A 26,686-nucleotide genomic window follows, 5' to 3' on the forward strand; every position below is an offset into this window, starting at 1 on the left:
TTCCGCCTCAGCCTTCCAAGTAGCCAGAACTACAGGCGCGCGCTACCATGCCCGGCTCATTTTTTTTGATTTACTGTAGAGATGAGGTCTCGCTAAGTTGCCCAGGCGGGTCTCGAACCCACGGGCTCGGGCAATCCACTCACCTCAGCCTCCCAAAGGCACGGGATTACAGGCTGAGCCACCGAGCCCGGCTAAGACAATGTAAATTAATATCACAATATCACTTCCTATGTACTAGGATGGCTATAATAAAAAAGATCAATACTAACAGTGTTGGTAAGGATGTGGAGAAACTGGAACCCTCAAACACTGATGATGAGAATGTAAAATGGGTGCAGCCATGTGAGGAACATGGCCAGGTCTCAGGTCTAGACATAACTCATCACCTGGGGAGATACTACAGTGGTTTGGAGGACAAGGAAATACAAACTAAAATCACACTGAAATATTGCTATACACCCACTGTTGGTGGCTATAGTAAAAAAGATGGAAAATACCAAGTGTTGACAAGGATGTGGAGCACCTAGAGCTCCCATACCATGTTTTGGGCGTATATATTGGCACAGTCACTTTGGACAACTGGTTTTATAAGATATAGCTGAACATATGAATATACTATGGCCTGTCAGTTCAACTCCTAACAGAAATTTGTACGTAAGTTCACAAATAGATAGCAGCACTATTCCTAAATAGGCTCAAGCTACAAACAACCCAAATGCCTACCAACAGTAGAAATGGATAAATTATATTGCAGAATTATCACACAATGGGATACAACATGACAATAAGAATGAATTATCTACAACTATATGCAACAATATGGATGAATCTCACATTCATAATGTGAAGGATAGTAGACACTAAAGAGTATATCACTCAATTATATGATATATAATTGTTTGACTCAATTTATATGAAATAAAAAACAGACAAAGCGATTCTATGCCATTAGAAGTCAGGATAGTGTTTACCCTTGGGGGGTGGCCTGGAAGGGTGTATGGGGAGGAATTCTGGGGTGCTGGCCATGTTTTGTTTCTTGATCTGAGTATGCTCCATTTGTGAGAATGCCCTGAGCTGTATGATTATGATATATGCCTTTTCTGTATGCATTATAGTTTAATAAAATATATATATATATTTATATTCTAAGAAAATCTTGGCCTCCCAAAGAGCAGGATTACAGGCTGAGCCACCAAGCCCGGCTAAAATATTTTAAAATAAAAGAAAAATAAGATTGCATGCTATAGAGGAAGCCCCTTTTAATGAGTATTGTAAAAAATGTTCAAGGAAAAATGAGAACGTATCTATATATCATTGTTACAAAAAAGCAGTGTTCTTTCTAGAGAAGTCTTCCAATTATTCAACTGCAATAAACTATAATTATATCCGAAAATAACCAATTGCAATGCAACATGACTTTATGCCATAGCAATCTACACAAAACTACCCTTAATGTGCATGTAGAAAATGAATATATCTTAACCAAATTGGAAGAAAAATAAAAGTTTATGTATTGAAATCCAATTTCTCAACCATTCTTTTTCAAACAGGAATCCCAAGGAAAGCAGAGGTGTCAGTGAACAAGACTGAAAATCCAGAGTGCTGTGGCTCAGTTCCATTGTCTTAGGGTCAGTTACAAGAAGATAAAGAGTCTATGGTCTGCAGCTTACATACATGTTAGCTTTGGGGGCACAGGTTAGAAGGCATGCATACCTTTTATAGAATGTGATTCACCTGCTGCCCCAGCAAGGAATTAATAAGGAGATCACTGCCTGCCACCTTCAGATGTCTGTAACATTCAATGACGATTTTCCTGTATCATAGCCTGGAGCTATGCTAATTTCCCAATTTATGAAGTCGTACTTTAAGTTTAAAAATTCTGTTTCAGCTGGGCTCAGTGGCTCAGCCTGTAATCCCGCGCTTTGGGAGGCTGAAGTGAGTGGATTGCCTGAGCCTGTGGGTTCGAGACCCGCCTGGGCAAATTAGCGAGACCTCATCTCTACACTAAATCAAAAAATTAGCCGGGCGTGGTAGTGCACGCCTGTAGTTCCAGCTACTTGGAAGGCTGAGGCGGAAGGATCGCCAGAGCCCAGCAGGTCGAGGTTGCGGTGACCGGGAGCGGCCACTGCACTCCAGTCTGGGCGACAGAGTGAGACTTCAACTCAAAAAAAAAAAAAAAAAAAAAATTCTGTTTCACATAAAAAATATATACGATAGTAACTTCCCAAAGGGAAAAGAAAATATTTTTTTCATGGGAATCTTGTCTGTGTCTTAAATGTCAACGGTCACAAAAACCTCTGGCTTCTACTCATAGATCTGCATGCCCAAATTTGTTTTTGCTTTGATGTCGAAGCCCTGCAAGTGTTTAAACAATGAAAACTCTTCTCCTCAACCAAAAAATCTGAAATAATTTTGCCCAGTATTGAATACTTTTATGTCCCAGGGTATGATGAACCAATCAGTGTTGAATTTATAAAGTCCTTTATCTAAAAGCTGAAACATAAGGGATGACAAGTCATCTCCTCAGATCTTTATTTCTACCATTTTTTTAAAGTGAGAAAGCAGGATTTATTGAGAGGCAAGAAAAGCTCTCACAGTGGGAGGGGACCCAAGGGGTTGCCCTATTTCTACCATTTTTAGGAGCTTGAGAGTCCCTGTGTCAATCATGTAACCAAACATAACTATTGCTCAAATGCTTTATCTAAAAGGTCTCCCTATGAATAGAATTGCAGTGATGCAGGAGTTTGTTTCCAATGTACCGAAGGATACTTGGCTCTGTTTGCCTTCTGTTCACTCAAGCCAGTCTCTCATATCTACTCCCTCCTACACAATGGTTGCAGCATCAGGCATTCCTCTCCTCCACTATGAGACACCTGATGCATACCCAGTTGTGATTTCCAGGTGAAGGCTTTTTCATTCACTGGCTTTATAGTGTTTTTCTCCACTATGTGTTTTCTGGTGTTTAATAAGATTCGATCTGTCAGTGAAGGCTTTCTGACATTCTGTACAAGCATAAGGTTTTTTTCCTGTATGAATTATCTGATGCATGCTTAGTGTTGCTTTCTGAATGAAAGCTTTCCCACATTTGCTGCATTGATAGTGTCTCTCTCCAGTATGAGATTTCTGATGGATACTGAGGCGTGACTTCCAGGTGAAGGTTTTTCCACAGTCACTGCATTTATAGGGTTTCTCCCTAGTATGGATTTTCTGGTGTGTTATGAGATTTGACCTGTCTGTGAAGGCCTTCCCACACTCTGCACATATATTGGGCTTCTCGCCTGTGTGGATTTTCTGATGCACGCGGAGTTGTGACTTCTTAGTGAAGCACTTCCCACAGTCATTGCATTCATAGGGCTTCTCTCCAGTGTGAATTCTATGATGTGCAATGAAATGTGATTTCTGAATAAAAGCCTTTCCACATTCAGGACAAACGTAGGGTTTCTCTCCTGTATGGATTCTCTGATGCACACTGAGTGTTGATTTTTGGATAAAGGCTTTCCCACATTCTTTGCATTCATAGTGTCTCTCTCCAACATGGGATTTCTGATGTATTTTGAGGCGTGACTTCCATATGAAGGCTTTTCCACAGCCATTGCATTTGTAGGGTTTCTCTCCAGTGTGAGTTTTCTGGTGTTTAATGAGATTTGACTGATCAGTAAATGCCTTCCCACATTCAGCACACATATAGGGTTTTTCCCCAGTATGAGTTTTCTGATGTGTAGTGAGATTGGTCCTATGAGTGAAGACCTTTCCACATTCTGTACAGATATAGGGTTTCTCTCCTGTGTGGATTCTTTGATGCACATGGAGTTGTGACTTCTTAGTGAATGATTTCCCACAGTCACTGCATTCGTAAGGCTTTTCTCCGGTATGAATTCTCTGATGTGTATTGAAGTGTGATTTCTGGATGAAGGCCTTTCCACATTCAGTGCATACGTAAGGTTTCTCTCCCGTATGAATTCTCTGATGCATCCTGAGTGCTGATTTTCTTGTGAAGGCTTTACCACATTCACTGCATTCATAGTGCTTCTCTCCAGTATGAGTTTTCTGATGTATACTGAGGTCTGAGTTCTGGGAGAAGCCTTTTCCACATTCACTGCATTCAAAAGGTTTTTCTCCTGTATGAATTCTCAGATGTCTAAAGAGATCTGATCTCTGGAAAAAGGCTTTTCCACATTCACTGCATTTATAGGGTTTCTGCCCAGTATGGATTTTTTGATGTGTAATGAGGTTTGACTTGAGGGTAAAGGCCTTCCCACATTGAATACAGAGATACGGTTTTTCTCCTGTATAAACATTCTGATGTATGTTCACTTGTGGCTTCTGAGTGAAGACTTTGTCACTGTTGTCACATTCATGGGACTTTTCTCCAGCATGAATTTTCTGATGCCCAAAGAGATGTGACTTCTGGGTGAAGCCCTTTACACATTCAGTATACACATGAAGTTTCTCCTCAGTATCCATTTTCTGATGGTGGATGAGAGCTTGTTTGTAGCTGAGATGTTTTTCACATTGATTAAGTTCAAAGGAATTTGCTCCTGTCTTAGTTTCCTCATTCTTAGTAGAAGAAAAGCTATGGGTAAAATTGTTATCATTTCCAAAAATCTTACCACGAGTCTTTGTTGAACTGTTTCTATGATGATTATGTAAGGTTAAAGTATGCCTCAAACTCTTTCCAAATGTGTCACAGTTATGGAGTCTTTTAATTGAAGGAACAAGCTTGGTAGTCACATGACTTATTTTTTTCATGTTTTTACATTCATAGTCACTCTCCTTAATCAATACTTTCACATGACTTAAAAAGTTATTCTGGTTTTCCTGACATCTTTCTAGCTGGTCCTTATCTTGCCACAGTTCTTGTAAAATGGAACACAATGAATCTTGTCCTATGGGCCGATCAAATCTCTCACAGTAGAATGAAACTTTTTCAGAAATTCCCTGTTGAGTTTTCCCAGCAGTCTCATCTAAAAAGAAAAAGAAATGAAATGACACAAAGAACAATTAACAGAGGATAGAGGGTATGTGTAGTTCAGGCAGGACGAACACAGAGAAATGGCAGCATCTGTAACACAATACTAGTATCAATAATGTAGTAATGTAAAATTCTTATAGAACACTTAATAGACACAAAACAACTCTATAACATTCATGATGCACCAGGCACGTTTCCAAGTGCTTTATACATAATAGCTCATTTAATCCTCACTAAACCCCACGAGGCAGCTACCATTATCAATTGCTTTACAACTGAGAAAACAGAGACACAGAGCAGTTATGTAACTTGCTGAAGATCAAATAGCTAAATACATGGGAGATATGGGATTTGAACCCTGGTGGTTCAGCTCCACTATGTAAGAGTCTGGATAGTGAGTAGAACAACCAGAAGAAGAAACTAAAGCCTGTTGGGGGAAGCCTGGCATGGAAGAAATATTTCAGAAGGTGTGTCCTTATTACATATCAGCTTGAACACCTTTCTGACCTCTCTGCTTCTTCTTGCTCTTCCCTCTAAACCATTATGAACATAAACACTATATTTACATGCCTCAAACACCTATTTCTTTATAGCTATAGGAAGACTGTTGCAACATCATCATCTTGACACAAACAGTAAATAGGTATCCGTGCTCCAACTCTATAACCAGCTGCAAATTTCTCTTGGTCCTAGGAATACAAGCTCACATGTTTGACCACATAACATATATTTTAGTACCCTGCGTTTCCCCTTTCTTTTGTGTCACTGACACACCCATCTTTTCCTTTGGCTACTTTTTTGGGTGAGAGGGACTTCCCTGGATACAGATTTTTAATAACCACCACATGGTAGAATAAATGCTAGATTTCAAGTCTGAACACGTGAGATCAAGTTCAAGCCCTCTTTCCCACTAGTCATGTCACCCTAGACCTCTCCACCTCCTTCACCTGGAAGAAGAGTGAGGACAGTACCAATTCTGTCCTCTCACAAGAAGTGTAAAATAGGATAAGGAAAGCCATCTGTGGCAAAAACAGCAAGCTCTGCGCTGAGATCTAGTCTCTCCTTCTTCCATAGAAATAGAATGCAGCTGGCCTTATAGCCACAAGCTTCACTTTGTTCTCACCAATGGACTATGAGCAGAAGCGATACATGCTGCCTCCAGGCAAGCCTTCAGAGAGTGGGCAAGTCTCCTCCATCCTTTTTTCCTTCTTCTTACTGGACTCTATGGTGACTCAACGTTAACCATGCAGCTGATAACAATGCCCTAGGAGATGGCAGAGCAATGACATGGAATATGGTCCCTGATGATGCATCAGGATTAGAGTTGACTGGGCGAACTGGAGCCATTCACCTCAGAATTATTCTTTAAGAAAAGATAAGCTGGGCATGGTGGCTCATGCTCGTAATCCCAGCACTTTGGGAGGCAGAGGCAAGAGGACTGCCTGAGCCCAGGGATTTGAGATGAGTCTGGGCATCTTGGTGAGACCTGCTCTCTACAATAAATAAAAACATTAGCTGGGTGCGGTGGTGTGTGCCTGTGGTTCCAGCTACTTGGAAGGCTGAGCCCAGCAGGTCAAGGCTGTAGTGGCCATGAGCATGCCACTGCACTCCAGCCTGGATGACAGAGTGAGACTCCAACTCAAAAAAAAAAAAAAAAGAAAGGAAAGAGAGAAATCTATATTTAGCCTCTTGTTCTGCTCATCTGTGCATATTCAAAATGCATTGTCCTTTTAGATATTAGCTCAAGTTTCAGTATACCTCTAGGGGGCTTATATTTGCTATGAATTTATATAGCAGACACTGTATCATTCATATTGATACTCAATTTGGCACAGATTTTTTTTTCAGTTGGTCTCACTCTGTTACCCAGGCTGGAGTACAGTGACACACTCATGGCCACCACAGCCTCGATCTTCTACCTCAGTCTTCCAAGTAGTTGAAACTATAGGCGTGCACCACCATGCCCGGCTTATTTATTTATTTATTTATTTATTTATTTACTGTAGAGATGAGGTCTTGCCAAGTTGTCCGGCCTGGTCTCAAAACTCTGAGCTCAGACAATCCTCTTGCCTTCACTTCCCAAAGTGTTGGGATTATAGGTGTGAGCCACTGCGCCTGGCTCTTTTGCAGTTTTATAATAGAAAATACAAATATACAAAGGGTAGACATGTCAACATTTCATGGCTGTCTTTCCTTTCCAAATATATAATAATATTTATGTTATTGAATTATTTACTAAATATTTTCTACAGATTTCACTTCAGAAAACTGAAGAATACATGGGCCAGTTATCAATTTATTGCCTCTCAGTTTCAAATTCACCCTTCCTTGCCTGTTCTACAAAAATAGATCTGAATCGTTTTTATTTTTTATTTTTTTTGAGTCAGAGTCTCACTCTGTAGCTCAGGCTGGAATGCAGTGACATGATTATGGCTCACTGCAGCCTTGAACTCCTGGGCTCAGGTGATCCTCTCACCTCAGCCTCCTGGGTAGCTGGGACTACAGGAACATGCCTCCTCGCCCAGCTAATTTTTTGTGATTCATTATAGAGACAAGGTCTCACCAAGTTGCCCAGGCTGGTCTCAAACCCCCGGGCTCAGGCAATCCTCTTGCCTCGGCCTCCCAAAGTGTTAGGATTACAGGTTGAGCCACCGTGCCCAGCCAAGACAGGTTTCTGACGGGTGAGGTGATGATTCTGACTTCTGATGTAGTGAGGATCAAGAGAAACATCTCATAAGAACTCTCTGTGTAGCTAAACATAGCACTAAAGTACCAGTGAAATACAGAGGCTGAGGATGGCAAAAGAGAAGCCACCAGAATTTCAGCATGGCTGGATCCCTGCATGAGCATGAAGAAAAGACTGGTGAACAGGAGACAAGAACCCCAGAGGAACCTCATTTATGGGGAAAATGAGAAAGAGAAAGAGAAGGCTAGAAAAAAAGGAAAAATAATAAATTGGATGCAAATCAGTAAGAGACAGACAATTGAGGCAGAACAATGAAACATGGGAAATATGATGAACAAGTTAATTCATGGGAAGGAAATTCAAAGACATAACAGGTAAATAATGAAATATTCAAACTAGGTATTAGAGAAATGCAAAATAAAAATGAGATACCACTTTACACCCATTTTTGGCCCAAAATGAGAAACTTTGGTACTATTAATTGTTAGCAGAAACATTGGGAAAGCAGGAACCTTTGTGCACTGTTGCTAGGAGTATAGATTAGTGAAGCCAATCTGAGAATAATACAGTGGTACTCAGTCAAGTTCCAGACAAGAATATTCAATGATTAGGTAAACCCTCTCTTCTCTACACATTTCTAAGAAATTCTCACAACCCCATAAAGAAACATTATGTAGAAATTTATTGCAGTTGTTTACATTAGATGAGAGCTGGACACAACCCTCAGTGTCCATGATTGGGTGAATGGTGAAGTAAGCTGTGGTGCTGGCACACTGTGGAATACTACGAAGCAATTTGGCGAACAAAATCAGATGAGCATACAACAGTATGGACAGATCATATGAATGAGTGAAAAAAAAGGAACAGAGGTCGACACAAGTGAATTGCCTGAGCCCGCAGGCTTGAGACCAGCCTGGGCAACTTGGCAAGACTTCGTCTCTACAAGAAATAAAAAATTAGCTGGGCGTGGTAGTGCATGCCTGTAGTTCCGGCTACTTGGAAGGCTGAGGCAGAAGGATCGCCAGAGCCCAGCAGGCCGATGCTGGGGTGGCTGTGAGCGTGTCACGGCATTCCAGCATGAGCGACAGAGTGAGAGTCCAACTCAAAAAAAAAAAAAAAAAAGAAACAGAATTAAGACATATAACACAATATAATTTGTATATACATACTCATAAAGCAATACATACAATAAAGCAATACTTTAGGTTTTAAGAGAATATCACACAAATTCATGGTTCAAACACATTAGACCAGTTGCCCATGGGAGGAGGCATAAGGAATGGATATGGAGAATTGAAATACAAGGGAAGAGGCCGGGCTCGGTGGCTCAGCTTGTAATCCCAGCACTTTGGGAGGCCGAGGCAAGTGAATTGCCTGAGCCCGTGGGTTCGAGACCAGCCCGGGCAACTTGGTGAGACCTCGTCTCTACAACAAATAAAAAATTAGCCGGGCGTGATGGTACACGCCTGTAGTTCTGGCTACTTGGAAGGCTGAGGCAGAAGAATCGCTGGAGCCCAGCAGGTCGACGCTGGGGTGGTCGTGAGTGTGCCACTGCACTCCAGCCTGGGCGACAGAGTGAGACTCCAATAAAAAAAAAAAGAAATACAAGGGAAGAAATTTACAAACACTTGAATGTACAAGGAAGGAATCTAAGATCAGGGATGGGAGTGGAGTAGAACGAACAAAAAAGTCCTAGATAAGATGGGGTGGTATGTGATTTAGGGTAGAGATTAGAGCCAACTCTTGCCAAAAAGCCAAGCCAAGAGGGTAATGGATATTGGGAAGGGTCATACTTGGAGATGGCATTTCGGTATATGAGGGGCTAATGCCAACTATCTCCAAAAGTTTAGAACTTTCTATCTTCACAGCCTTTCAAAGGCATTGACCTCTCCTAGGAAAAGTGAGATTGACTTCCATGTCTCCATCTGCCTAGATCACTCACTCACCTGAACAGCTCTGATGAGGGGCTTCCACCTCCAATGTCCACAGCCCCTCTCCTTGCTCCAACTTGAAGGTAGCCTCTGGTTTGGGAATTTGGTACCCTGTTAACAGGACATGATATAGGATTGGTCCAGCTGATTGGATTTCAAGGGCCTTTCATTGGCACTCACTTGCTCTTCAGAAAAGTAATCACGTTTCACTGGGAACAGAGTCATAATCACAGAGGTGAGAAGGGACTGAATAAGCCCAGACAAATCAAGGATGGTACCATCATGCAGTCTAGATGTCAGGCAGCACTCAGCAGCTGAGAATAGAAACGCCCTCACTGGGGCCCCTCGCAGATACATAGGGTGGCTGTGCTTACCCACTGAGAGCAGGTGACTGTAGTTCTCCAGTGTCACATCCCAGTACAGGTGTCTCTGAGCACGGTCCAAGTGCTGCCACTCCTCTCTGCTGAAGTCCACGGTCACATCCTCAAATGACACTGACATCTGTAACAACACAATCCTGTTCAAGCAGCATGGTCATCACCGGGGGATGGAAGAACACAGACAGGAAGTAATTCTTCATGCTTTTTCCCGTAAGGTGTCATGTAGAGTTTTTGCTAAATACCTAATTATGTGTTTTATTTTGTAAGAGGAAAAAAAAAACTTATTAAAGTATCTCGACATTCATTATGTACTACATTCGTTCATTTAATCATTCAGTCATTCTTCTTTCAAAAATGAGGATATAAATGGGCTCTTTTTAAGTCCTTTACTTAACTTAGGACTAGATAAAATACAATAACTGACTGATTATGTGCTAGATGATATGCTAGGCAATGGTGATAAAGAGTTGAATAAAACATAAAACAACTTAAAGACATGGATAACCAGCATAGGAAGACACAAGGCGGGCTTTAGGCATTTGGAAGAAAAGTATAGGAGGTATAAGGTTAGGTTTCAGAGAGACCATGGAGTAAGAGTTATCTAGAAGGGAGAAGGATGAGCAAAAGTGTGGAGGAAGGAAAATAGAAAAAATACTTGGTGGAGTCAGGGAATTGCAAATAGTTCCATGTAAAGGAGAAAAGTCTGTGTAGTATAATGAGAAGGTGGTTATGAGGAAAATTCAGTAGAGATACATGGGTCAGGACAAGGAGCAAGTCTTTTTTTCTAGTAGAAAATGGACTGCTACTTACATGCAGGAAAGATGTGATCATAATTGTGTGCATTTAAGCCAGGAGTAATGACTTATGCCTGTAATCCCAGCACTTTGGGAGGCAGAGGTGAGAGGATTGCCTGAGCCCAGGGGCTTGAGACTAGCCTGGGCGACATGGCAAGACCTTGTCTCTACAATAAATCAAAAAATTAGCCAGCTGTGGTGGTGTGCGCCTGTAGTTCCAGTTACTTGGAAGGCTAAGGCAAAAGGACCACCTGAGTCCAGCAGGTCTAGGCTGCAGTGGCTGTGAGTGTGCCACTGCACTCCAGCCTGGGAGACAGAGTGAGACTCGGACTCAAAAGCAAACAAGCAAACAAAACAGCATTCAAGATGCATCATAGTGAATGTAATGGCCTAGGACATTATTGTACACTACTGTAGACTTTATAAACACTATATACTTAGGCTACACTAAATTTATACAAAATTTTTTCTCAATAATAATCTTTAGCTTACTGTATTTTTTACTTCATAAACTTGTGGCAACATGTGAAACTTTTTACTCTTTTGTAATAACAGTTTAAAACAAACACATTGTATAGCTGTACACAAATAATTTCTCTCTTTATACCCTTATTCTATAAACTTCTGAAACTTTTTTTTGCTAAAAACGAAGACACACACACACACACACACACACACACACACCCACACCCACACCCACACACACACACACACACACCCACACCCACACACACATCAGCATAGGCCTACACAGGGTCAGGATCATCTATATCACTGTCTTTCTCCTCCACATCTTGTCCTATTGGGAGGTCTTCAGAAGGCAATAACACGCATAGAGCTGTCATCTCCTATGACAACAATGCCTTCTTCTAAAATACCTCCTGAAGGACCTGCATGAGCCTGTTGTATAGTTAATTATTTTTTTAGTAAGTAGAGAGAGTACACTCTAAAATAACAGTAAAAAGTATAGCATGGTAAATACTTTAACCATTAACATAGTCGTTTATTATCATTGTCAAGTATTATGTACAGTACATAATTGTGTATGGTACATTTTTATATGACTGGCAATGCAGTAGGTTTGCTTATACCAGCATCACCTCAAACACATAAAAAATATATGTTGCATTAAGTTATGACAGCTACAACAGCCCTGGGTGACAGGAATTTTTCAGCTCAATTATAATTTTATGGAACCACCATCGTATATGTGGTCCATTGTTGACAGAAACATTGTTATGTGGCACATGAGTGCATATATAAAGCAAAAAGATAAGAAGACTCGGAAAGTTGGAGAGAAAAGTGCCAGGGGTCTTGGAGCCTGAGGAATGACTCGTCAGTGAGCTCCCTGTGTTTTCTTCTTGCCTCATATATCCTGAACTAGGTGCTGGAGAAGCTGGCAACCCAGAAGGCCAATGGGCACAGATAAAAATAGCCCCAAGAAAAGCCTGCTGTCTCTAGTCAAAGAACCAGGAAAGGGGCAATGTAGCAAGACAGAAAAATGTAGATAATAGCTGCTGGCCGGGCGTGGTGGTTCATGCCTATAAACCCAGCCCTTTGGGAGGCGGAGACGAGAGGATTGCCTGAGCCCAGGGTTTTGAGACCAGCCTGGGTAACCTGGTGAGACCTCGTCTCTACAATAAATCAAAAATTAGTCGGGCATGGTAGTGTGCGCCTGTAGTTCTGGCTACTCAGCAGACTGAGGCAGAAGGATCACCGGAGCCCAGCAGGTCAACGCTGCGGTGGCCGTGAGCGTGCCACTGCACTCCAGCCTGGGTGACAGTGACTCTGACTCAAGAAAAAAACAAAAAAGAAAGAAATCATAGACTGACATATGCTGCAACATGGAAAGGGGCAATGTAGCAAGACAGAAAAATTTAGATCATAAGTGCTCTACTCCAGTCAAGCATCACAGAAAAAATTGCAGCCCCATCCATTCCCATCAGCCAAAGCCTAGCAGGGAGCCTAGATTGTTATCTGTGCCTGAGGGTGAGTCTCTTCCCTAGTGTCAATTTGAAATATGAAAAACACTGAAACATTTTAAGAAGCATTTGAAGAATAAAGGCTGAAAATTTCTCAAATTTGTCAAAAAAAATTTAGCAATTTAAGAAGCTGAGCCAACCCCTAAGGGATAAACCAAAGAAACTAGACTCATCATAATCAAACTTCAAAACTAAAGACAGACGGAGCACGGTGGCTCATGCCTGTAATCCCAGCATTGAAAAAACATGCTGAGTGAAAGAAACCAGACACAAATACCACATATTAGATGATTCCATTCATATGAAATATCTAGAACAGAGAAGTGTACAGAGACAGATTAGTGGTTGCTTAGGGTTGAGGGAGGTGGGAAGGGATGGGGGGTGATGACTAAAGGGTGTGGAGTTTATTTCTGAGGTGATGGAAATGTTACAAAATTGATTTTGCTACTCAGATTGTCCCAGATTTGGCCAGAGGGAACTCCTGCAAGCTGACTCCTGCGTCCTTTGGATGTGCCCCCATTTTTTGAGCACTTCCTCACTTTCCAGCACGAGTTCTTCCAGGATCATTTGGTTCTTTCTTTGTCCTAGCCCTGGTGTCAGTCATTTCCTCCACAAAGCTCTAGTTCCTATTAATGGCAAGTGGTATTTATAAATTAAGGTGTGCTCATTGTGCCTGGCATGTCATTGTCCTTTCAGTGGCCAAAGCTAGGAATATTTCTCCTTACAGTAAAATGCCAACTAATAAATGCAGAAGGAATAATACAATTAGAAAAACACCATTAGGGAAACAGCACAGCAATTCATTGTTACAGGCAAGACTCATTTATGGATGCTAAAGTCAGTGGATAAAAATATGAGAAATAGGGTATTTACATAGTCCCAAAGTATCTCCCCACAAAGTACTTAGTAATTACAAAGGAGAGGAGAGTAACTTTACAGTGGAGGTGACTGACCAACAGTACTTTAACCAGGTGCTCTGTCTGGCTCTCTTCCACCTCCTGTCTCAGGGCTGCTCTCACTCCTGTCCCAGGATGTTTCTATATCCCTCTTGTGGTGTGAACCTGTCCTTACACTCTGCCTGAGGCCTAGCAGAAGGGCTTCCAGGCCGCTTAGGAGCATGGCTGGAAGTGTGCAGTGAGGGCTTGGCTCACTGTGCCCTCACCTGGGGCTAGGGACCCAGCTGCTCTGCAGGGTTGCCTTGGCTGGGGGTACCCTGATCTTTGTAAGAGAGTTTTCCAGGTGTCCTTGGACCAACTCAGTTCTCCCTACTTTCTCATTTGTAGTTCTCAAGAATGCAACATCCTGAGCTGTGGAGTAACTGGCCAGAACAGCCAGGGCTCTCCTAGAAACAGGATGTTCATCAGCGTTAGTCCCATGCATTGGGTGGCCCCGGAGTGTAAAACCCAGGGAGGGCTCCTTCCTGGAGTTCCTCAGTTGTGTGGTACACACAGATGAGACTCCATCCACCTGAAGCAGCTTTCCTAGACTTCTGTTGTCCCTTGCTGTCTGGCTGTAATAAACCTGCTCCATGTAACTAGCGTGGATGGGTGTTCTGTCTCATGAGACTCAGGTTGGTAGCCAGTGCAGTGACCCTGCTTCACAGTCTTTGCTTCTCCCTATTCACATGACTATATTCCAGTTTCCTGGGACTGTCCTCTGCACACCTGAAACTGCTCCTCTCTCCCTGTGGCTTTCCCTGCTTCCCCTGGCACTTCCTGTTTTCAGATTTCCTAGACATCCCCTGCTCCCTCTGCTGGTCCTTGCGCTCTCTGGTGTTCCCCATTTGGCTATTTCTTGTTCTCTCTGCCTCTTCCTTGATCCCTTTGTTCGCTATTCCTTTATTTTTTTATTTATATATATTTTTAGTTGGAGGCTCACTCTGTCGCCCAGACTGGAGTGCAGTGGCCGCTCCCGGCCACCGCAGCCTCGACCTGCTGGGCTCCGACGATCCTTCTGCCTCAGCCTTCCAAGTAGCCGGAATTACAGGCGCGCGCTACCATGCCCGGCTAATTTTTTTGATTTATTGTAGAGATGAGGTCTCGCCAAGTTGCCCAGGCGGGTCTCGAACCGGCGGACTCAGGCAATCCACTCACCTCAGACTCCCAAAGCGCAGGATTACAGGCTGAGCCACCGTGCCCGGCTGCTATTCCCTTTAAATGTCTTGTTCCTTCTGAGTGCCCATGTTCTTATTTATTGCTTCCTTTGACTACCTGAGTCTCTCAAACTGTTTCCGCCTCCTGTTTCCTGTTCTGTCCTGTATTCCCTTAGACATTTATTCCTCTAACTGATCCTCTGTGGCCCCATTCTTCTGGCTGTGCCCTAGTCCATCTGACTGCTCCCTCGTCCCTAAGGGCCTTTCTTGTTCCTTCCAGCTGTCCCTGGTTCACATAGACTGACTTCTGGATTCCTCTGATTGTACTCTAGTCTTCTGATTCTTCCCTGTGTTCTTGGACAGTTCTAATATGGTGTCCCGTGATACTCATGCATCTGGTCCACGGACCCCACTTAGAGTAGTGCCAGTCTAGCTGGCTCCTTAGCCTGTACTCTCACCCACTAAAGTACACTACTTCTGAGACTTCCATGCCATCTCCTTACTCATATTACATCTGGCTATTGGCTGCTTCCTTTGGTTGTTTCCTGGGTGACCAGCCATTCCCATTTGTCCAGGAATTTCCCTATTTTAGCACTGAAAGTCCCCTGTTCCTTCAGTCACAGGCAAATGGGGAAGGGCCTGGGAACTCTGGCTGTTACCCAGCCTCCCATTGGCTTCCTCTACTGTGCCTAACCCCAGTGCATACTCCCCGGGCTCTGGCTGTTAACTCCCCTTAGTCACCCATATAAATTATCTGGCTCTTCTCTAGTCCCTCTCACTGGTCCCTAGGCTGCTGCTCCATACCAGATACACACTTAGTGTTCACCTGGCCTGTCTCCTAGTTCCCCTGGTTATTTCCTGGAACCTCTGGTTGACACTCTGCTCAAAAACATTTTTGCTGCTCCCTCTGGCTGCCCCAACCTCAGTGACTGCTCCTTGCTCCTGGTACTCTAGGCCATCCCTCAGTCTTCAAGGCCCCTCTCTCATTTCTCTGCCTGTTCCATGGTTTCCATCCCTATCCTAATCTCTCCTCCCATTCTACAGCCTCAGCAATTGTCTTCCGGTCTCTCTGGTTGCTACTCGTTCTAGGAGTCGGATTTCCCATTTCTTCTTCCCTGCCTTTCCCCTATGCCCTTGAATTTTCCTCTAAACCAAGGAATGCTCCCTGGTTCCTTAGGAATGCCCCTCAGCCTCATACCCAGCTCCTTGGATGTTTTTACTTTATCCGTTTTATCTGATCCTTCTGCTTCTTCACCCCTCTGGATGCTCCCTGCTCCATCTGGATGCTATCTGGTTCCTCTATTTCCTGGTCCCTCCTCCTAGCTCATGAGCCTTCTAATGCTTCTTTTGCTTTTGGCTCTTCCCTGCTCCCCAACAATCACCACTTACCCAGCCTCAACTGTTTCCTGGTCTCTGGCTGCTGCCCAGCATCTGACTCATAATTCCCAAATCTTGTTTGTTCCCTTGAGCCTCCACTTGTTCCCTGGGTCCCTTGGCTATTTGCCATCTCTAGTAAGTGCCCCTATGGTCCCTGCAGCTGTTTCCTGTTCTTTATTCCCTTGTGGTTCCCCTCAGCCCTCTTTCTCTTACTGAACCCTTTGCTTGCTCTCCAGCTTCAGCCCCTGTCTCTTGGTCCAATGGGTTGCTTCCTAACCCCTGGGGACACTTTTATTGGTTCCTTCGTATCTCCGCCTATACCCTGCTTCCTGACATCTAATAAAAAAACCAGAACCTAACAAATAAATAAGCAAATAACTAATATTCCCCAGGGTCTTGGTCATTTCCACCTCTTCTTGAGACGGTCAGAAATCTGTGGTTGAAAAGGAGTAGATGAATGGAGAACTGTGCCTTGCAGAGGCCACAATCGTTTGTCATAAATCCCCATACTAGCCGGGCTTGGTGGCTCAGCCTGTAATCCTGCGCCTTTGGGAAGCTGAGGTGAGTGGATTGCCTGAGCCCGTGGGTTCGAGACCCACCTGAGCAACTTGGCGAGACCTCATCTCTACAATAAATCAAAAAAACTAGCCGGGCGTGGTAGCGCGCGCCTGTAATTCCAGCTACTTGAAAGGCTGGGGCAGAAGGATTGCCGGAGCCCAGCAGGTCGAGGCTGCGGTGGCCGGGAGTGGCCACTGCACTCCAGTCTGGGCAATGGAGTGAGACTTCAACTCAAAAAAAAAAAAAAATCCCCATACTTCGGATGGGCAAGAGGCCACCTGCAGGACTGGGGAGGACCACATTGTCATGGCCCCCACCCATGGGTCCATGATGGATATGACTGAGCAGAGCTTAGGATGGAAGTGCACTACTGTCAAACATTGATTCATTTACCACTTAATGTCCCATTCCTTTGACTCAAAAATATAGCTGGAACAATGACTTGGGCAGAAAGATTTAAATACAGGAATTTTATCATAGCAGTTTTAATCACAAGAGAAAACCTGAAACACCATAAATGCAAATTGATAGTGGGCTACTTGTGGGGAACGGGGAGATGTTGGTTAAAGTGTACAACATTGGGTAACATCACAAGACCCTGTGATGGGTAACATCATTTTGTTAGAGGGAATATGTTTTTTGAGACCATAACATGGTGACTATAGTTAATGATGCAATGTATATTTAAAATTGCTAAGAAAGCAGATTTTAAATGTTCACATCACCAAAAAAAAAATGGTAAGTATGAGCTGGGTGCAGTGGCTCACGCCTGTAATCCCAGCGCTTTGGGAGGCCGAGATGAGAGCATTGCCTGAGTCCAGGCGTTCAAGATCAGCCTGGGCAACTTGTCAAGATCTCGTCTCTACAATAAATCAAAAAATTAGCTGGGTATGGTGGCACGCGCCTGTAGTTCCAGCTACTTGGAAGGTTGAGGCAGAAGGATCACCTGAGCGCAGCAGGTAGAGGTTATGGTGGCCGTGAGCGTGCCACTGCACTCCAGCCTGGGCAACAGAGTGAGATTCCAACTCGAGGAAAAAAAAAAAAAGAAAGACAGGTAAGTATGTGAGGTGATGGATACGCTAATTAGCTTGATTAAATCATTCTACAATGTGAACATGTATCAAAATATCACATTATACTCCATAAATATATACAGTTATGATTTGTCAATTAGAAATAAAATAAAAAATAGTGGACTGGCTAAATTATGTTCATCATAAGTGTATGAAGAAAAAATTCACTGCCTAGAAAATTATGTTAAACTGCTGAGTTAAAAAGGAGATAACCAAATAGCATGATTACATTTTAAAAACTTCGCTATACATGTGTGGGTATATGGTATGCATGCACACTCATAGCCTCCCCCCACCTCCACACACACACATACACATGTGCACATACAAAGGAAAAAAACAAGTGAAAGGAAATATAGCTAAATGTTAACACTGGTTAACTTCGGGTAATGCTGAAATTACAAGTACTTTTTAATTTTCTTCTATTTGCTAACCTGTCTTTTCTAATATATTATTTAAAAGGAGCTCTTCCCAGAGGTGAGACAGCGTCCACAGGCAGGTCTGAAAGGAGGGAGCTGTCGGGCAGGGTCTGGGTCGCTCATTGTCTTTCTCTGCTTACAGAGTCTCGAAGGAAAGGAACTCTGAGTGGGAAGCTTGGTCTTGGCTGTGGCGCAGTGAGGGTGGAGGACAAAGTGAGGAGATATGGCCCGGTCTAGTGCCATCACTGCCTACCTGAGAGGCCTGGTGAGTCACGCGCCCTCTCAGGCTATTTTATTCATCTTTGAAAGGAGGAGGAAGAGTTTGAAGGGCCCTAGAAACTGTGTGGCCCTACTACCCTGCCAGTCTCAAAGTTCCCAAGAAAAAGGCTGTTTCTGTCCCTAAATCAGGATAGAGAAGACATCAGCAGATCCTCAGAGACCAGAGGAAAAGGGGCTCTGGTAGGGATCAGCTGAGTGTCTGTAAAGAGCCAATGGAGAGTGAAAAAAGGCCTGTGCTGGGGTGGGAAGTAGCATCTCCCTGGCTATGGCTGGTGGCAGCTCTCACCTGGACATGGCCCTCAGGCACCCTGCAGGGCGCTGCCTCCCCTCCCCTAGGCTATGGGGCTGGACTCTCCACATTCCCCCTCCTCCATCAGCCAAGTCACATATTTCCACTGAAACACACAGGGCTCTGGATGTGGTGGCATCATCCACATGGTGCCCACTCTCAGCAGGGGGATCCTAATCTATTTCTGCTGCTTCTGTAACTCACCTGCCCCTGCCTGAGGCCCTGGGGACAGGTAAGGGGTATCTCCTCACTGGATGAATTGTTGTACCTGAGGTCCTCTCCCTCCTCACCTCACATGAGCTGCCATGTCCCTTTGCAGCCAGAGCTGGAGACCACAGGGGAGAGTCCCTGCTAGCTGCCATGTTTGCACTGGACCTCAGCCCTCAGGCTCTTTTGCTGACAACTGCACTCTTCCCAAGAGCTGGAAGCCGAGCTGGCATCTGTCGACTCAACCGGAGCTTCTGGGGCGAGGTGAGCTGGGGTTGAAAAGAAGATCTGCAGTTTCCACTAAGGGGCCTGGGCCCTGGACTCTGCAGTGGCTCCAAGAAACCCTGGAAAGACAGGGTCCACATGGTCAGTCACTCCACATTTACCGACAAACGCTTCCTGAGGGCGCCAAGGGGCAGCTCACTGTGCTGGATGCTGCAGAAAAGTTCTATAAAACCAACACCAAATATTAGAGTGGAATATGAGGAAAATTCGTGTGGTTGGGTAGAAAATGAATGAGGGTTCATATCCCAGCTCTTCTATATCCTAGCTAGAATTGGGAAGTCACCTTATGCTGAGTTTCTTCACTTTAAAACAAGATGAAAACACCTTGTCTCGTAGGGTTGTTAGAGCTCAATGAAATGCTGCTTCCACAGCACACACACCTACCTGGCACCTAGAACATGCTCAACTAACATTAAATACTGCTATTATTATATGGTGCAAGGCTACCCATGTATGTCTCCAATAAGTTCTCTTCAAGGACTCCCCAAAATTGTCATTCACTGCCCTTATTTGAATGACACCTATAGACTCTGGATTATCTAATCTTATTGAACCCTAACTCACTGATCCTTCTCCACAGAAATCTCCCCAAACCTTGACTCCCAGGGGAATCCAATCAATCCCAAATCTGGTTTGGCATTGAATTTAAAGGATAACATGAAAATCTAAAACATTTCCAGGCAGAAACAACATTTATTTACAATCAAAAGGGATCACCATGGCACTAGACTTTTTTCTTTCTCTTTTTTTTTTTTTTTTTTTTGAGTCAGGATCTCACTCTGTTGCCCAGGCTGGAGTGCAGTGGCACGATCATGGCTCACAGCAGCCTCCGCCTCCCGGGCTCAGGTGATCCTTCTGCTTCAGCCTCCAGAGTTGCTGGGACTACAGGTGCACATCACCACACCTGGCTAATTTTTGGATTTTTTTTTTTTTTGTCTTGTTGTGTTGCCCAGGCTGGTAGACTTAAAATTCAAAAAAAAAAATTAGAGACAGGGTCTTGTGACATTATCCAGACTGGTCTTGAACTCCTGAACTCAAGTAATCCTCCCACCTTGACCTCCCAAAGTGCTGGGATTACAGGTGTGAGCTACCACACTCGGCCTACCATGATTTAAAAAAAAATTTTTTTTGGGCGCTCAACTGTTTATTTGCAACAATAGAAGCCATTTTAGCAGAAAACATCAACAAATTATTGAGAGAAAAGGACTGAGATCCAAGAATTTTAAACCCACCCTACCTAGATACCATTCTTCTGTCGGAGCAAAAGAAAGACAATTTTAGACATAAAAGCATTTATTGCATAACATGACAATATTCCAATTTCAGGAGAACACTCAAGGGAATAGTTTAAACAATTATAAAAATAGTAATAGAAGGCCGGACTTGGTGGCTCAGCCTGTAATCCCAGCGCTTTGGGAGGCCAAGATGAGTGGATTGCCTGAGTCTGCGGGTTCGAGACCTGCCCGGGCAACTTTGCGAGACCTCATCTCTACAATAAATAAAAAAAAAAAAATCAGCCAGGCATGGTAGCACGTACCTGTAATTCCGGCTACTCGGAAAGCTGAGGTGGAAGGATTGCTGGAGCCCAGCGGGTCGAGGCTGCGGTGACCAGGAGTGTGCCACTGCACTCCAGTCTGGGCGACAGAGTGAGACTCCAACTCAAAAAAAAAAAAAAATAGTAACAGTAACCTCAAAATACGAGGAAAGAAGTTTTGAGATATGTTTCTTGTAACTGATATATAATTATATCTGAATAAATAAAAATAATGTAATTGGCTATTATTATTATTACTAAGTGGAAATTTTTAAATACCCTGGGAAAAGTTACTAAGTGAAATGAGGAGGAGAAGGCAAATTATGCATCTCCATGGGCAGATATTTGTATAATATTATTTGGATTTAATAATATAGAAAAAATAATCATATTTGTAAGGAAGGCAAAGGCAACTACAAACAGAAATTGATTAAAAAAATCAAAATTCCAAACTATCAAAATTTAAAAATGACAAAAATCTAATGGGAGATTTAAGAAAAATGACCAAGTCAGCAAAAATAGGAAAAGGGAAAGACAAGAGATATCAACTAAGTAAAATAAATAGCAAGTATAAAATAATAGGAGGCATAAAATCAAGTATATCATAATGCAATGAAATAGAGTGAGCTGGGCACGGTGGTTCACGTCAGTAATCTCAGAACTTTGGGAGGCAGAGGTGAGAGAATTGCCTGATCCCAGGGGTTTGAGACCAGCCTGGGCAACTTGGCAAGACCTTGTCTTTACAATACATCAAAAAATTAGCCGGGTGTGGTGGCGTGTACCTGTGGTTCCAGGTACTTGGAAGGCTGAGGCAGAAGGATCACCTGAGCCCAGCAGGTTGAGGCTGCAGTGGCTGTGAGTGTGCTACTGCACTCCAGCCGGGGCAACAGAGTGAGACTCCAACTAAAAAAAAAAAAAAAAGAAAAAAAAAAGAAAAGAAAAGAAATTGAATGAGCTGAATTCTGCTCTGAAAGATAAAGACGATTAGATTGGGTCAAAAAACAAAATGCAGTCACCACACATCTAAAACAAAGATGTGAAATGAAGCACTGGGCAGAAATACACCATATTATTTATCATCCTTTCCTTTGTAGTTGGCAGGCATTGTGTCTTGTTAGGAAATCTTTGCCTACCTCAGGGTCATAAAGATGTTTAATGTAAACCTTTTATTGTTTTAGCTTTCACATTTAGATCTACAATCCATCTGGGAAGGATTTTGGTGTACGTGGTATGGGCTAGGGCGAAGATTCATTTCTACTACATGGAAGCAAGATGATCCAGCACCATTTACTGAAAAGACTACTCTTCCTCCACTGCCCTGCAATATCTTCTTGTGACTATATATGTGGGGGTCCATTGCTGAGCTCTGTATTGCCATCGGTCTTTTTGTCTGTTCTTGAACCAGTATTATACTGTCTCCATTAATGCACTTCACATTAAGTCCTGATATCTGGCAGAATAAAAGATTGCTAAATTGGGCTACATTAAAATTAAGGGCTTCTGTTCATCAGAAGACAAAATTAAAAGTGTAGCGGCAAATCCCACAGTGGGAGAAGATAACTGTAATACATGACTCTGACAAATGATTCATATCTCAAATATATCAGTAATTTCTAGAAATCAGTAAGAGTAATATAAAAAGGGTAAAAGGAATAGGCACTCCACACACACACACACAAAATCCAAATGCCAAATAAGCTTAGGAAAAGATGCTCAACTTCATTAGTTAGCAAGAAAATAGAAATTAAACTACAATAAAATAATCCTGGGCTGGGCGCAGTGGCTCAAATTTGTAATCCCAGCACTCTGGGAGGCTGAGGGGAGAGGATTGCCTGAGCCCAGGGATTCGAGACCAGCCCGGGCAACTTGATGAGACCTTGTCACTATATAAAAAAAAATTAGCTGGGCATGGTAGTGCGTGCCTGTAGTTCCAGCTACTTGGAAGGCTGAGGCGGAAGGATCACCTGAACCCAACAGATTGATTCTGGGGTGTCTGTGAGCTTGCCACTGCACTCCAGCCTGGGCGACAGAGTGAGACTCTGACTCAAAAAAAAAAAAAAAAATCATCAAGGGCAATCCCCTCGGGTCTCCTCCCACTGTGGGAGGTTTTCTGTGCTCTCAGTAAATCCTGCTTTAAAAAAAATGATTGCCGGGTTTGGTGACTCGGCCTGTAATCCCGCGTCTCGGGAGGCCGAGGTGAGTGGATTGCCTAAGCCCACGGGTTAGAGACCCGCCTGGGCAACTTGGCGAGACCTCATCTCTACAATAAATCAAAAAATCAGCCGGGCACTCCAGCCTGGGCAACAGAGTGAGACTCCAACTCAAGAAAAAAAAAATCAAACTAAATATGCACAATGTGTGCACTTTTCTGCGTCATATTTCGATAATGATTTAAAATTATATAACATACCAGGCAAAAGCAAGAAAATGAAAGCAGGCTTGAAAATATAATTACTGAGATGGAAATTAAGGTCCAAAGCACTCAACAGATTAACAAAAAAGGGGAGCCTCTTTTAGTAATAAAATATATAATTAAGAAGTTGTATAAACCTTTAGGGTCATTCAACAAATGCAAATAAAACCAGCACAAATGCATGGAACCACATGAAGTCTTAAAAATCATAATTGTTTTTGTATTTAACAAGTATTGGCATTATAGTCATGCCAGTTTTTAAAAGGAAACCAGGAGATTTCTATCTTTTTATGTGTTAAAATGGTATAGATATTATCTTCTTTAAAGGTCTTCCATAAACACATTTAGAACTGGTGCCTTTTAAAACTGGTAAATTTTAACTACTTTCCTCTGATTTTTGGTCTTTACCAATTGCTGGAGAGGATGCAGAGGATACACTGCCAGTAGAAATGTAAAGTGGTATAGCCACTCTGGAAAGTAGTTTGACAGCTTCTTTTAAAACTAAAATACTCATCACAAGATCCAGCAATTGCACTTCTGGGCATTCATCCCAGAGAAATGAAATCTTATTACACAAAAACCTGCACAAGATTGTTCATTGCAGCTTGATTTGTAATAGCGCCAAATTGGAAACAAACAACAAAAAGTGGCCCTCAATAGGTGAATGGTTAAGCAAACTATAGTACATCTGTAATATGGAATGCTACTCAGCAATAAAAAGAAATGAACTATTGTTGCTGGCAACAACTTAGATGGTTTTCAAGGGTATTATGCTGAGTAAAAAAACAATCTCAAAGGCCACAGATTGTATGGTTTAATTTATATAACAATTTTTGGGGTTTTATTGAGTTGGAGTCTCACTCTGTCACTGAGCCTGGAGTGCAGTGGCATACCCATGATCACTTCAGCGTCGACTTGCTGGGCTCCGGTGATCCTTCTGCCTCAGGCTTCCAAGTAGCCAGAACTACAGGCATGTGCTACCACATCTGGCTAATTTAAAAAAATTTATTGTAGAGACACGGTCTCGTCAAGTTGCCCAGGCTGGTCTCGAACCTGCAGGCTCAGGCAATCCACTCGCCTCAGCCTCCCAAAGTGCTGGGATTACAGGCTGAGCCACTGAGACTGGCCTTATATAACATTTCCAATATGTCAAAATGATAGAGATGAGAAACAGATGATTGGTTGCCAAAGGTTAGAGATGGTGGTGGGGTTAAAGACTCTATAAAGGGGTAATAGTTCTGTATCTTGATTGTGGTGGCCATTACATGAATCTACACACATGGTAAAATGTCACAGAACTAAGCACATCCTCGTATCAATGTCAAATTCTAAATTTTTATATTGTATTATGATTCTATAAGATGTAACCATTGGGGAAAATTGAATGAGGGTACATGGGACCACTGTACCATATTTGCAACTTCCTATGAATCTATAATTATTTCAAAATAAAACATTTAAGACAATCATAATTATGCCAGGAGATTTTATTACATCTTTTCAATAATATAATGGTTAAAGTAAACAAAGAAAAACACAAGTACAGCAGATTTGAAAAGGATAATAAACAAGCTAGACTTAAGACACATAACTTAGAGATGGGGTTTTGCTATGTTGCCCAGGCTGGACTCCCAGACTCAAGGAATCCTACCACGTTGGGCTCCCAAAGTACTGGGATTATAGGCATGAGCCATTTCGCCCAGCCTTAAGATGCATAACTTTATTGTACCCAATGAATATACTATCTTCTCTTAGATCCAAGGCATGGTTTACAAAACATTTTTTAAATTGTATAACCTGGACTCAAAGAAAAAATAATTTTGATACATTTTAAAAATTAGAGGCCGGGGTGGTGGCTCATGCCTATAATCCCAGCACTTTGGGAGGTGGAGGTGAAAGGATTATCTGAGATCAGCCTGGGCAACTTGGTGAGACCTAGCCGGGTATGGTGGTGCATGCCTGCCTATAGTTCCAGCTTCTTGTAAGGCTGAGGCAGAAGGATCACTTGAGCCCAGCGGGTCGAGGCTGTGGTGGCCGTGAGCTTGCCACTGCACTCCAGCCTGGGTGAAAGAGTAAGACTTCAACTAAAAAAAAAAAAAATTAGAGTTGTGGCAGGCTATATTGACGATAATCCTGTATAATCATAAATATGTATTAAAAAGATACCAAACTACCAAACCCAGTTTTCAATTAAGACATGTTCTCTAAATGTGTCAGGATTTAAGATGGAATTTGATAACAAAATTACAGACTTCATACCAAATTTTGAGACATAGCTAAAGTTATATATAAAGACTATTGTAGTCTAATTTCGTAATATTTAAAAAGAAAAACTAAAGATAAATGAACTGCCGGGCTTGGTGGCTCAGCCTGTAATCCTGCGCCTTTGGGAGGCCGAGGTGAGTGGATTGCCTGAGCCCGCGGGTTCGAGACCTGCCTGGGCAACTTGGCGAGACCTCATCTTTACAATAAATCAAACATTAGCCGGGCGTGGTATCGCGCGCCTGTAGTTCCAGCTACTTGGAAGGCTGAGGCGGAAGGATTGCCGGAGCCCAGCAGGTCGAGGCTGCGGTGGCCGGGAGCGGCCACTGCACTCCAGTCTGGGTGACGGAGTGAGAGTCCAACTCAAAAAAAAAAAAAAAAAAGATAAATGAACTGAGTTCAACCTAATTAGCAAAGACAGCAAAATATTGATGAGAAACTTAACTAAGGTAAAAGAGAAAGAAAGAATATATATACACACACGCATATACACAGGTAATTTTATACATATGTACACAATTTTAGGAATGAAAAAAGGAACTATTGTCACAGGTGTGGTAATGATCAAAGTAAATTAATGAAGCATTATGCACAGCTCCATGAAAATATACAATCCCTAGCAAACATAAACTACCAAACTTAATACCCCCAAAATAGAAATCTGTAAAGGTCAGTAACCAGAGAAAATAAAATAGTTAAAATTTGCCATTTCTAAAAACCACCAGTTTTAAATGTGTTTATAGCTTAACTTTAAAGAAGATAATGTTGGCTGGATATGGTGGCTCAGGCATGTAATCCAATCCCGGCATTTTGGGGGGTTGAGGTGAGAGGATTGCTTGAGCCCAGGAGTTCAAGACTAACCTGGGCAATATAGTGAGACCTTGTTTCTACAAAAAATTAAATTAAAAATTAAAAAAATCAGACCAGGTTCAGTGGCTCAGCCTGTAATCCCACCACTTTGGGAGGCCGAGTCGAGAGGATTTCCTTGAGCCCACGGGTTTGAGACCCACCTGGGCAACTTGGTGAGACCTTGTCTCTACAATAAATTTAAAAAATTAGCCGGGCGTGGTAGCACGTGCCTGTAGTTCCAGTTACTTGGAAGGCTGAGGCGGAAGGATCACTGGAGCCCAGCAGGTAGAGGCTGCGGTGGCCG

The 26,686-nt window shown here is 42.8% G+C and overlaps 1 protein-coding gene across 4 annotated transcripts in view; it reads right to left on the reverse strand.

Annotated features, from left to right (window-relative positions):
• Positions 1 to 2,638: 2,638 nt before the first annotated feature.
• The window catches only part of ZNF41 (zinc finger protein 41), a 30,961-nt gene continuing 6,913 nt past the window's right edge, over positions 2,639 to 26,686 (reverse strand). Inside the window, exons 1-5 of one of the 4 annotated variants that reach the window (XM_021710613.1) lie at positions 19,123 to 19,687; positions 9,964 to 10,090; positions 9,605 to 9,700; positions 8,276 to 8,278; positions 2,722 to 4,856 (exon numbers count right to left, since the gene is read on the reverse strand). In XM_021710613.1, coding sequence (XP_021566288.1) covers positions 2,914 to 4,856; positions 8,276 to 8,278; positions 9,605 to 9,700; positions 9,964 to 10,090; positions 19,123 to 19,194 — 2,241 coding nt within the window. In that variant the 5' untranslated portion in view covers positions 19,195 to 19,687 and the 3' untranslated portion in view covers positions 2,722 to 2,913. Of the gene's footprint in view, positions 4,965 to 8,275; positions 8,279 to 9,604; positions 9,701 to 9,963; positions 10,091 to 19,036; positions 19,688 to 26,686 lie in introns of those variants that run through there. The other 3 variants (XM_021710610.1, XM_021710612.1, XM_021710611.1) reach the window with 3 other exon arrangements.

The sequence above is a fragment of the Carlito syrichta genome, unplaced genomic scaffold (assembly GCF_000164805.1).
Source record: "Carlito syrichta isolate Samal-C Ts95f unplaced genomic scaffold, Tarsius_syrichta-2.0.1 Scaffold293982, whole genome shotgun sequence".
Taxonomy (NCBI): domain Eukaryota; kingdom Metazoa; phylum Chordata; class Mammalia; order Primates; family Tarsiidae; genus Carlito; species Carlito syrichta.